The sequence below is a fragment of the Sorex araneus genome, chromosome 11 (genome assembly GCF_027595985.1).
Source record: "Sorex araneus isolate mSorAra2 chromosome 11, mSorAra2.pri, whole genome shotgun sequence".
Classification (NCBI taxonomy): domain Eukaryota; kingdom Metazoa; phylum Chordata; class Mammalia; order Eulipotyphla; family Soricidae; genus Sorex; species Sorex araneus.
The window spans coordinates 31474093-31486799 of record NC_073312.1 but is presented as its reverse complement, the minus strand read 5'-3'; the positions used below and the strand labels follow the sequence as shown (position 1 = coordinate 31486799).

At 40.2% G+C, this 12707-nt stretch overlaps 1 protein-coding gene across 1 annotated transcript in view; it reads right to left on the bottom strand.

Moving 5' to 3' along the window:
* LOC101548282 (cytochrome P450 2C21-like) overlaps positions 1 to 4254 on the bottom strand; it is a 29391-nt gene extending 25137 nt beyond the window's left edge. Inside the window, exon 1 of the mRNA XM_004621861.3 lies at positions 4077 to 4254. Coding sequence (XP_004621918.3) covers positions 4077 to 4247 — 171 coding nt within the window. The 5' untranslated portion in view covers positions 4248 to 4254. The remainder of the gene's footprint in view (positions 1 to 4076) is intronic.
* Positions 4255 to 12707: the final 8453 nt, after the last annotated feature.

The following is a 12707-nucleotide window of genomic DNA, read 5'->3' as shown; positions in this document are numbered from 1 at the left end:
AGAGAGATTAAGACAGCAGCAGATAGGGCACTTCCTTGCACATGGTCAACCCAGGTTCAATCCCTAGCACCCTTTATGGCTCCCTGAGCCGCCAGAAACCCTCCCTGAGCACAGAACTAGGAATAAGCACTGAGCACAGAGCCAGGACTTAGCACTGAATATGTCTGGGTGTAGCCCAAAAACCAGTAGCAGCAGCAACAACAACATCAACAACAAATTATAAATAACCAGATTGAGAAAAACTGAGTAGTACCATGAAAGTGAGGCCACTTTCTAAGGGTCCCCTATCATCATGTGATATTGAAATAAACTTCTTTGTACTTTCAGCCCATTGTATTATTGAGGATTTTCTTTCATGTAAAATACAGATTTATCCTCTTTTATCTAATCTAATATTCTAGGCTGTTGAACATCAAGCCTAAATGCTTTAGTCTTTATCAGTGAATTGCCCCTTTCCTCTTCCCAGAGAAGCTTACCATGCCCTTGCTAACATCCTTAATTTAGTCAAAGTCTATCTTCAACCTCCCTTTGTGTTGGATATTAACCCTAAGTGCTTTAGGCTTTATCAGTGTATTGTTTCCTTTGCTCCCCTTAGAGGAATTTATATTGCCCTTGCTAGCATCCCTAACTTAGTTAAAGTTTATTTGTAATCTTTCCCTTGTAGTTTACCTCACATTGTCACAGTCCCCCATTGTTAATCTTTATTGCTTATAAAACAAAACTTTCTGGTAATTCTGAACTATATTGATACTGCTTTGTATTTGAAGTGCTGTGTATTTGTACTTGCTTTTCTGTTTCCCCAATAGCCTTTTTATATGTTACCATAGTGCAATGTTCTTTGGTTAAACACAGAAAGACCATTACTGCTATGCTCCTAATATTTGGGAGTTGATTGACTCTGAAATATATCTGCCCCTGACCATAATTACTTGATCATAACTACTTGACTCAGGCTTAGTTTCTGTAGTTCCTGACACCCCAAAGGGGAGGCCCCACTGTGGGACTGGGATGGACCCAGGGCGAGTGACAAAACTACCCGGCAGAGAAATGGGACATTCTAGAAAGCATAAATGCATGGTTTTCATGCAAACTGTTACAACTTTTTTTAAAAAAATTTTATTAAATCACCATGTGGAAAGTTACAAAGTTCTCAGGTTTATATGTCAGTTATACAATATTCAAACACCCATCCCTTCACCAGTGCCCATATTCCACCACCAGAAACCCCAGTATATCCCCCGCCCCCACCCCCTACCCCCTACCGTTTAACTAATGAATTCCACTTCATTTTTTCTTTACCTTGATTACATTCCATAATTCAACACAAAACTCACTATAGTTGTTGGAGTTTCCAACCAAGAGAGACAGACCTACTACATTTGATAATTAGTTTTTCATTGCTGGAAATGAAGAGATATGTAGCCCCACTGCTACAAGTACATAACTCTCTCTCTCTCTTTTTCTTTTCCTTTTTCCTTCCCCCCCTTTTTTTTCTTTTTCCCCCTCATCCCCCTTCCTGCGCCTCATAGTATGGTGTACGCCACGCCGCGTCGGCCAGCGTGGGGCTTTTGCTTAGTTCACAGTCCAGAGGTGGCTGCTACATTAAAAACCTTCAATATTTCAACAAAAACTTACTGTTATTATTTGGAGTTTCCCCCCCAAGTCAGACCTGTTCAAATGGAACCGTTTCACATTGCTGACAATTGTAAATGTTAAGTCGCGTTCGCGCGGTTTTGGATTTCTGTATAAAGTCCAGGGAAAATTCTGCCAGAAATTACATAGCCCAGCTCACAGTCCCAGTGCATTGCTGTAAGAAGTCTCTGAATTCAAAGTCTTTAGGCGCAGAGTGTCCGATTCGCGCTCAGCGGCTCTGGATTTATCTGGGCCGAGGGCATGCCGGTTACACCCCCTTCCCATGAGTTCCTGGGAGCCCCAAAAGTAAAATCCGAATACCTGTGGGTTTGGAGTCACAGAAGATGGCGCCTGCCACATGGGTGCCACCAGCCTTCCGCTTTCCGTGCAGGAAGACAGGGTGGGGAGGAAAAAAAAATCCACCCCCGGCAGCACAGAGTTGTAGCCCAGTTCGGTGTCCCAGTGCATCGCTATCAGATGCTGCGCTGGATGCCCGGATGTGTTACATCTTTGGAATCAAAGTCTTTAGGCGCATTGGGTCCCGCAAACTGTTACAACTTTAGAGACTAAAGAAGGACTAGCTGAACTGGCCTGAGGACTTAGTTTGGGGTTTTCAGTAAAAGCCTTGCTTGCACTCAGAGACCAGACAACCAAGTGTTTAAAGCCTTGTTTGCTCTCAGCCCAGAGAAGTAAGTGTTGGGATCTTTGTCTCTTCCTGTGTTTATTTTTTTATTTTTTATTTTTTATTTTTTTGCTTTTTGGGTCACACCCAGCGATGCTCAGGGGTTACTCCTGGCTCTGCACTCAGGAATCACTCCCGGCAGTGCTTGGGGGACCATATGGGATGCCGGGGATCGAACCTGGGTCGGCCGCTAGCAAGGCAAACGCCCTACCCGCTGTGCTATCGCTCCGGCCCCGCTTGCTGTGTTTATCCAAACAACTGCTAGTATCGATAACATACAATTAGAGGGAAACATAAAAGCAATACAGTTGCCCCTGGGAGACAGTGTGTCTCCTTGAGTTGATCTTCCTAAGAGAATTTCCTCAGCCAAATGTTTGTCTAAGTAAATGACCAGCATACTGGTCCTTACCTCAACCCCCTTCAGATGTTCTATAAATATGCTTGCAACAGTGCATTAGACTGGCAATTTTCAACATCAGACTGTGGTCCCCGGTCTCCCTGTCTCCCCATCTCTCTGTGTCTCTGTTGGGGGGCCCTGAGGAATGGGGAGGCGGGGAGGTGGCTCAGGGATACTGAAGGAACACATGTGTCCAGCAGGAGATGCAGCCACCCGAGGATCATCATTTCTTTTTTGTGATTACACACAGGCCAATATTTTAGTGAATGTAAAATATTTTACATTCATTCTCCTTAAAACAACTAGAGTGATTTTTTTTTTGCTTTTTTTGAGGGGGTCACACCCAGCGATGCTCAGGGGTTACTCCTGGCATTGCACTCAGGAATTACTCCTGGCGTGCTTGGGGGACCATATGGGATGCCGGGTATTGAACCCGGGTCGCCGCGTGCAAGGCAAATGCCCTACCCGCTCTGCTATCACTCTGGCCCTAGAGTGATCTTTTCACAAGACAAATGTGAAAGACATTAGTGACACCAGGACTAATTATGAGAAAGGATGTTTAGGTCACAATCTGTCACTGTTATCACTGTTACTGTTACCCCATTGGTCATTGATTTGCTTGAGCAGGCCCCGTAACATCTCAATTCATCCTAGCTGTGAGATTTTAGTAGACTCTCTTTACTTGTTCTTCCCAATGGTGCCACATTAGAGGCTCTTCAGGGTCAGGGGAATGAAACCCATCATTGTTATTGTATCTGGCATGTGAATACAGCACAGGGAGCTTGACAGGCTCTTTCCTGTGCGGGCAGTAAATTCTTGGTAGCTTGCCAGGTTCTCCAAGAGGGAAAAATGGGCTCTCAGATGTTGCGCGGCCCCATTGTGGCTGCACACTTCCAGGATTTTGGTTTTATAGTCTCTGAATGCTCTGGATGTTGGCCATTGATGGGATTATATGGTGCCAGGGGCAGACTCTGGGTGTGGCTGCCTAGCTATTGAAAAATGCAAAATCTGGGTGGAAGGGGTCCAGTTTCGATATGAGCAGTCTTGGAATCTTGACCCCGGGTCCCGCATACCTGGGTTCCTCTGACGGATCCTTCATACATGAGACTAATCCAAACGTGTAGAGAGTAGGTCACAATAAGAATTAATAATTCATATTTTTAACTGTTTCTGCAATTATCCCATGGATCTCATCCACACTGAACATCTTCCTACGGCATGCCATGTCCACATACCTGGACATCCAGTAGACATTTTCCTTCAAAACCACTTCCTGGTAGTTATGATGTCTGGTACCATATCTTCTTTAAATGTTGACCTGTCTTAATTGATGTGAACAATTGAATAAAAGAAAATCATGCTCACCTTTCTTAAGGATTTGTTGATATCGCTGGTATTTATTTGTAGAATATTTCCAATGACTGGGAGAGGGGTGGGGCCAGGTGGAAGTTTCCCTCTGCTGGACCTTTGATTCCATAAGAAAAGAAAACTCAAACACGAAAGAAAAATCACCAGGGCTATTAAGAGATCCATCATTAGTGTATAGAAATCCAAAGCTTAGAATCCAAAGATTTTGTGAACATGGGAGGCAAGCTTATCACCAAACATACACCTTACCTTTGGAATTCTGGGCAAATATTGCTCCATCTCCAGTGTACTTTGGTATTTTGGCAAAAACAAGAGCTGAGAGTGTTCACCTTAGTATTTACAAATTAAACATGCTATTTGTGAAAATTTCACTAAAGATATTTCAGTTTTTATTAGAAAATTTTAATATTGAAATGAAAGTCATCAGATTTTTCAAAAGACTGGGGTGTATAATCTTGAAAGAAATTAAAACTGGTACTTTGTAGAGTCCCTCACCATCACTCTTCCTGACTACATAGCTCAATGACTCTTAAGTTCACTTCTCATGTCCTTATAATGAGAGAAAATAAAATAGAAAGTGTTGTTTCAAAATCATAATCATATTAGCAAAATGGAAAATGTCCTCTCTTAGTTCCTTCTGCCAGAAGATCCCAGAAAATACCAAAATAAACATAAGGGAGCTAGATAAAAATATATATGTTTGTGTGTACATATGTGTGTGTGTGTGTGTGTGTGTGTAATGCACTGCAGCACTGTCATCCCATTGCTCATTGATTTGCTCAGGAAGGCACCAGTAACATCTCCATTGTGAGATTTGTTGTTACTGTTTTTGGCATATCAAATATGCCACTCGTAGCTTGCCAGGCTCTGCCGTGTGGGCGGGATACTGTTGGCAACTTGCCTGGTTCACTGAGAGGGTCGTAGGAATCGAACCCGGGTCAGCTATGTGCAAAACAAATGCCCTACCCACTGTGCTATTGTTCCAGTACCAAACTCTAATAACATGTCAATAATTTCTTATGCAACGCTTAATGGCTCCAAAATGAGATACAACACTTTTCACACTTTCTCTAAGGAAAACTTTTTGGATCATTTTTAGTCAATTATTCGTGACAAGCAATACAAAATAAATTATTTAGCATCTGCCTCTGGGGCAGGCTTTGGTGGTGCTTGAGAAAATTCGAAATAATCGTGGTGGGATTGGTATTGAAATATTGAACGTAATCAATTATTGTGAACAACTTTATGAAAACAAAATTATTTCAAAAAAACTTGCATCCTATTTTGCGAAAAATTTCAGATAATCAACAAGTAGAGACATCTAAGAAAATTGGGAGTGGGGAATACAGAATCAGGAGGCTCATCACAGACTGTGATATAGATCACAGAATGTAAGTCATCTTTCTGTAGCATTTCTTAAAACACAACTGTAGATAAAATTTAATCACCTACTAACTATATTTGGGGGAAGTGATGTGTGTATAGCATATATAATTACTGGTAATAATATGTGTTAGCAGGGATGTGGTGAAAAAGTAATTCTCACTCACTGTTGGTGTGAATATTGTCTGGTTCAATCCTCATGGAAAACAGTTTAGAGATTTCTCAGAAAAATAAGAAGAGAGCTGCCATATGACACAGCAATTCTAATTCTTTGTATCTAACTAGGACACTAGAGCCTTTTTCAAAAGGACACATGCACACCACTCTTTATTACATGACACGATTCTAAAATTTGTGTGAAAATACAAAGATGCAATTCTAAGAGGAAATAAAAATGAAGAGTCATGCTCCCAGTGTTATTTGCCCTTAAAGTTTGGGAGGAAATGTTCAGTGATAAACCAGTGATTTCTTGATCTTGGTCCAGGTGCACTGGGGTAAACATAGCCTTGTTCTACACTGAAAACAAGGTAGTACCTAAGACAAAGTCAGGGTTTGCACACATATAGGTCTTTTGAGAAAAGTCCTAGCCCCATGATAATTTAGGTAAAATTGATGATATTTATCCAGATGAGTTTTAAGATAATTTAAAGTCTAAATCTATAATAAACTTCACTTGTACATAATAAACCTATAACATGATAAGATTAAGTGAGGATGTATTTAGTGGCTCGTTTATGTTGCATATACTGTTAAATAACTAAATTTTTATTTCTGTTTGCTTTTTGGTTTTGGACCACACTCAGACGTGTTCAGGGCTTACTCATGGCTCTGTGCTTAGGAGTCATACTTGGTGGTGCTCAAGGTACTATAGGAGGTGTCAAAAACGAAACCAGCACCAGTCCTGTATAAGGCAAGGAACATAACCACTATACTATCTCTCTGATCTCTAGATCATTTAGTCTTTTTTAAAAAGTTTCACAATACAAATGTGGGGACAAAATCAGGTAGCTTAAGAAGAATGAGGCACTTTTATATCCAGTTCATAGAAGAGAAGACTGGAATTTGAATCTATGCCACCAGACACATTTCCGTAATTACCAACCACATGAATGTACATTCTACCCCGGTCTGGAGAGGAAGAGTCTCCAAAGAGCCATGCATAGATGGTGTCCAATAGAGATGCCCAGTGCTGCTTAGTCATCTACACTCCTCTTAATGAACTGTACCAAGTCCTTCAGCAGGAAAAGCCCATTGAGTGAAAATCAGCACAAAGGACATAAGAGACATGAGTGCACCTCCATGGCAGTAGATAGGCCCTGCCAATCCAATAAGCAGCGACCAAGTTTATGAACACAGAGCAGTGCAATGCAAACAAAATACATGAAAAAATACTTCTGTCTGGAGAAAAAAACATCGCCAGACCACAGACAAGAATATAATATTTTAGAGCAAGATATAATTCTAATAAAGTCAAAATTCAACTTTATATCAATGAAGGAAATAAACTTAAAACTACTACCGTAAAATTCAGTTTTTTATATTTAACAAAATGTCTAAACATAGTTTCCTCAATTCCAAAGCAAGTATTATTTTCATTCCAAAGTTAAGAAGCAATTTTTATTTACTATATTTTTATATCTTACTTATTTTGTTTTGGGGGCTTACTCCTGGTTCTCTGTTCAGGGGACCAGATGGGGTGTCAGTGATAAAACCCAGGTAGAACAGCCCTTTGAAACAATTTTTTAAAATGTGTCTCATTATTTGACTCCCAAAATTAACCCATGATACAGGTACTTTTATTTATTTTACAGATAGGAAAATTATTATAACTGAAGGAATTCACTCAAGTTTCTATTGCATTGTAATGATAAGTAAGAAACTGAATGTAATAACAATGATGAAATTAAAATGTGAATTAAGAAATATAATGGGGACTGGGAAACAGAAAACTGAACCTTATGTTAAACAAAAGAAGGGAGGAAGAAGCATTTTTTTTACCCCCTTCAGGCCACCAGATTTAAGGGAGTGTACTGGGCCTAAGGAATTTACTAGGATGCCAGGAGACAACATATTAGGGTGGTGCCAAAGGGCAGGATATACAGTCACTGACTGTTTTCCTTTTGGCACCTGAAGGCCATACCATAGAGAAAAGATGCTTTGATTGTTTGATCGTTTACCAATTATCTCTATCCCTTATCTCACTGATAAGAAAGTATATAGACTATAGACTACTCTTAGAGGCTAAAAGAGAGACCCTCTCAGCAAACAGGGTTCCAAGTCTCTTTCTCTTGTGACTTGGGGTCCTCAATGCTGAGGTTCTAATAAACTTATTTTCCTATCCTGAGCTGTCTCTCTCTATTCACTCATGGCTTGTGCCAACAGCTTAGGCACATCATTAAAAATGATGCAACTCTTAAGCATGACTTGTGAAATCTGCTTGGAGAGTACTTCTATTTGATTACATTTCACAAAAAGTTTGGATAATAATTCAATTATATTTCACAGAAATTTTCTGGGGAATAGTTAGGTGTGTGACAGTTTGACATTGGCATTGCAAAGATGGCTTAAAATTTAACAGGTCCCATATCAGCAATTTTACCATGGGTAAATAAAAGTCAGCATTCTGAAAGGTTTTTCCTTTTGTAATGTTCAGGACTTCAAGAACCAGAAATTAAAAAATATATTCACTATGCAATAAAAAATGGGAGTAGATAGCTAATGGCAGCATATGAAATTATAAAGAATCTAATGATGATTTCTACTTCTTTATTTTAGAAGCAATGTAATAATGGCCCAGTGGATCAACTTTTTCTCTCATGGCATCTCCCCACTTGAGATGTTTATTTTCATATTGGTAAATGGGGAAGACCCCCCAATGACAATAGAATTCCTGGGAAATAATTTAACCAGTAGCTTCCAAATGGGATAATTGGGGTCAAGAAAGATGCTGCAATAGCCAAGTCCACCAGTAAGGAATTCACATGTGTTGGCAGGGGAGAATCAGACAAGGTCTTGGGGAAAGGAGTAAGATCAAACTTGGGGAGCTGAAACACTCAGGTCACTCTGTAGAGTGCTATGTGTTCACAAACTACGAACACCAGATTGAATACCAAATCGCTCCTTTCTGTGGAAACACATAGCTGCCAATCACTTCTCTCCTTTTTCCTTGGAAAAATCCATTCAAGGTTCAAGATCCTGAAATGTAAAGTGAGGAAGGCTGATCTTGCTAAAGAGGAGCATTGCTGTTCACTGGCCACTCTTTATTTTGTTGATGGTGTCCCAGGTCTTGCAAACCAAGAGTAAGCTCAGGCATTGGAAGTGGAGAGAGTTTCTAGAACCTCCTCACACCAGAACTTGAACTCACCTCTCTGTCCTCAAGGCCACGGCCTTCCCACAGAACTCATGAAAATTTAGATTTAGGCTGGAGTCCTCAAACTAAGACAAGGCACTTCAGTGAAGTGAATTTTCCATTCTTACAGGGCTCAGAAATGCCTTGTCCCAAAGAACCCAGGGAAAGTGTGAGCACACTGTGGTTTGGGTCCAGCTCTGCTCTGCTTCCTGTGCTTTCAATACCAGACACTGTAGAAATGGCAGGGGGGATGGAAACCAGGAGACAATCAGCTGGCAAGGCTGTGCAAATTCATCAGTTCATCTGTTCGTAAGGCCTGTGAAAAATTGCATTATGTGTGTGTGTGTGTGTGTGTGTGTGTGTACACATACATCACTATTTCTTTACTCACTCATCTGCCTCTACAGTTTACTTTTAACATTCATTCAGGGTCTTTAATTCTGTACCACACCACCAACAAATGCCCAAGACCCTCCACCACCATCCCTATGTCACTCTTTGCCTCTTGTATACCTTCCATGCCCTTCCCCACATCCCACTGCTTAGTAATCTGGGTTTTATAATCCAAGACCTAGGGTTTGTCATTGTTCAAAACTGTCTATTATGGGGCTTGGAATGATAGCACAGCAGGCTGGGAGTTTGCCTTGCATGCGGCCTACCCGGGTTTGATTTCCAGCATCCCATATGGTCCCCTGAGCACCGCGAGGAGTAATTCCTGAGTGCAGAGCCAGGACTAACCCCCGTGCATCTCCAAGTGTGACCCAAAAAAGAAAAAAAAACACCTGTCTACTCCCTGTTTTGTTGCTCTCTGTTCCACAGAAGTGTGAGAGTGTGTGATCATCCTGTACTTTTTGCTAGAAAGGTGGCCAAAGTGCATAGATTTGGGCGTGGTCAATGGTCTTTGAATTTCCTTTTCTGACCTTTTGTTTCTGCTGGAGTTTCTCTTGGAGGGGGGTCCAGACTTCTCTGCCTGTTGCAGATACCTGGTGAAAGTCTTATCATGCCTTATTCCCGTTTTCTGTAAAGCTGGCTTTTTGCAATTTCAGAGCTATTGATATTATTTCCCAGAAAGTTCATTGCCATTGCCTTGGGGGAAGGGGGGTGTGGGGTGGGAAGGAGAAGCAACTCTGTCTACCTGCCTATCTACATCAGTAGGCTTGAACAACACAGCTAGCCAAGCATCCATCAGTCACCAGGAACCATGGGGATTCCGGAGGTGGGAAAGACAAAGGAAAGATTTTGGAAGATGGGAACAACATAACCTTGAGGATTTGGGTGGTGGGAAAGAGGGGAGTTGAAGCTGAGAGGGGGGTCTAGTAATTTGCATTGAATATGTAATTTGCATTAAATTGTGGTAAGATGGTCTTTTTAGCAATGGTAATCCTTCTAATCTACAAACTGAGGATGTATGCATACATTTTAATACTGACATAATTTTCTTTGTATAGGTCTTTTACTTCCTTGTTAAGCAGATTTTAAGGTACTTGATTTTGAGGAGGACATTATGAATGATATTTAAAAAAAGATTTCTACTTCATTGTTTGTCGTATTTAGAAATGCCTTCTATTTCAGAGTGTTTATTTTGAAGACCAAAATTTGCTGTACAGGCTTATTGTTTCCAGGTTAATTTTTTGTAAGAGTCCTTAGGGTTTTATAAGTATAATATCATTCCACTACCGAATAGTGATAATTTGGCTTATTTTTCAATCAGGATGCACTTAATATCTCATTCTTGTCAAATTGATGTGCAAGGACTTCCAATACTATAATAGAATTATTAATACTAGAATAGTATTATTAATATAATTAATGAGGTAGCACTGCAGTAGCATTGTCGTCCCATTGTTCATCTGCTTGCTGGAGCAGGCACCAGTAATGTCTCCATTGTGAGACTTGTTGTTACTGTTTTTGGCATATCAAATACGTCACAAGTTGCTTGCCCTTCTCTGCCATGCGGGCAGGATACTCTTGGTAAGTTGCTGGGCTCTCTGAGAGGGACAGAATAATTGAACCTGGGTTGGCCACATGCAAGGCAAATGCCCTACCCCTTGTGCAATAGATTATTAGTAACCGAATAATAATGGGGAAAGTGGACATCCTTGTCTTGTGTCTTATCACTGTAGAAAAGCTTTCAGGTTTTTAGCATTGAGCATGATGCTGATTTTGTGGCTTTGTGATAAAGGACTTTAAATATACTAAGGAAGTTTCCTTCTTTTTTCATTTTGTTGACTTTTTATCATGAATGGGTGTTGAATTTTGCTGAATACTTTATATTGGAGGTATGGCACAGCAGGTAGTGCATTCGCCTTGCAGGCAGCCGACCCGGGGTCAATTCTTCTGTCCCTCTCAGAGAGCTCGGCAAGCTACCCTTGGCCAAAAACAGTAACAAGTCTCACAATGGAGACATTACTGGTGCCCACTCGAGCAAATCAATGAACAAGGGAATGACAGTGCTACAGTGACAGTGCTATAGTGCTTATGTTGATATGGTACATTGCATTGACTGACTGGCATATATTAAACTATTTTGCATTCTAGGGATAAATCTCATCTATTGGTGGTGTAAGATAATTTAATGTCTTTGGATTTTATATTCTAATATTTTGTTGAGGATCTTTGCAATTATGTTTATTAGAGATATTGGTCTATAATTTTAACTTTTAGTGATATCTCTGTCTGCTTCCAGTGTGAGGGTAATATAGAAATTATAGAAACTGGGACAATTTCGGTTTATGTAACTTGCTGGAAGAGCCTGAAAAGGATAGGAAGCAGGTTTTTGGAGGTTTGGAGAAACTCTCTAGTACATCAATCTGACTCAGGCTTATGTTTGAGGGACAGTGTTTTATTACCATTTCCATTTCTTTGTCAGTAATTGGCCTGGGAATTTTTTCCATTTCCTTCGAACTCAGTTTTGGGAGGTCATAGGATTTCAAAATTGTGTTCATCTATACATAAAAATTTTATGGTAATCTCTCATTATCCTTTGGATTTCTGTGGCATATATTATAGTGTCTCCACTTTTGTTTAGGATCCAGTTTATTCAGGTTCTCTCTTTTATTTGTGAATCTAGCTAATTAATGGTTAATTAATCTTGTTTATTCTTTTGGAAAACCAGTTCTTGATTTCAGCCAATGAAACAAAACAAAACAAAAAACTAGGACCAGCAAGATTGTACAGCAGGTAGGCCTTACACAAACTTGGGTAGCAGACCCACGTTCAATTCCCTGCAATACATCTGGTCCACAGAGTACTGCCAAGAGTGATCTCTGAGTACAGACCCAGGAGTGAACCCTGAGAAGCACTAAGTGTGAACCAAAAGACATGAAAAAATGACAATAAAAGAAAACAAAGAACTTGTTTTTGGTTTCATTGATTTTTTGTACATTAATTAATTTATTTATTTTCGGTTTCTGCTTTGTTGATTTCTGCTCTAAGTTTTCTTTTCTTCCTTCTTGCTTATTTTGGGTTTCCTTTATTAGCCCTTTTTCTAATATATTGAGTTGTGCAGGAAGGTTGTTTATTTGGGCCTTTGCTTATTTCCTGATGAATGCTTCAATTGCTACTAACTTCCCTTTTAATGGGGACTTATTATGTCCCACATGTCTGGTAATTAGTGTAATTCATTTTTTGCTTCCATGAATCTTTATATTCATTCTTTAATCTATTGATTATTTAGCCATAAATTGTAATGGACTGGAGCGATAGCACAGCAAGTAGGGCATTTGCCTAGCATGCAGACAACCCAGGTTCGATTCCTCCGTAACTTTTGGAGAGCCCGGCAAGCTACTGAGAGTATCACATCCGCAGGACAGAGCCTGATAAGCTACCCATAGTGTATTCGATATGCCAAAAACAATAACAAGCCTCATAATGGAGACATTACTGGTGGTTGCTCA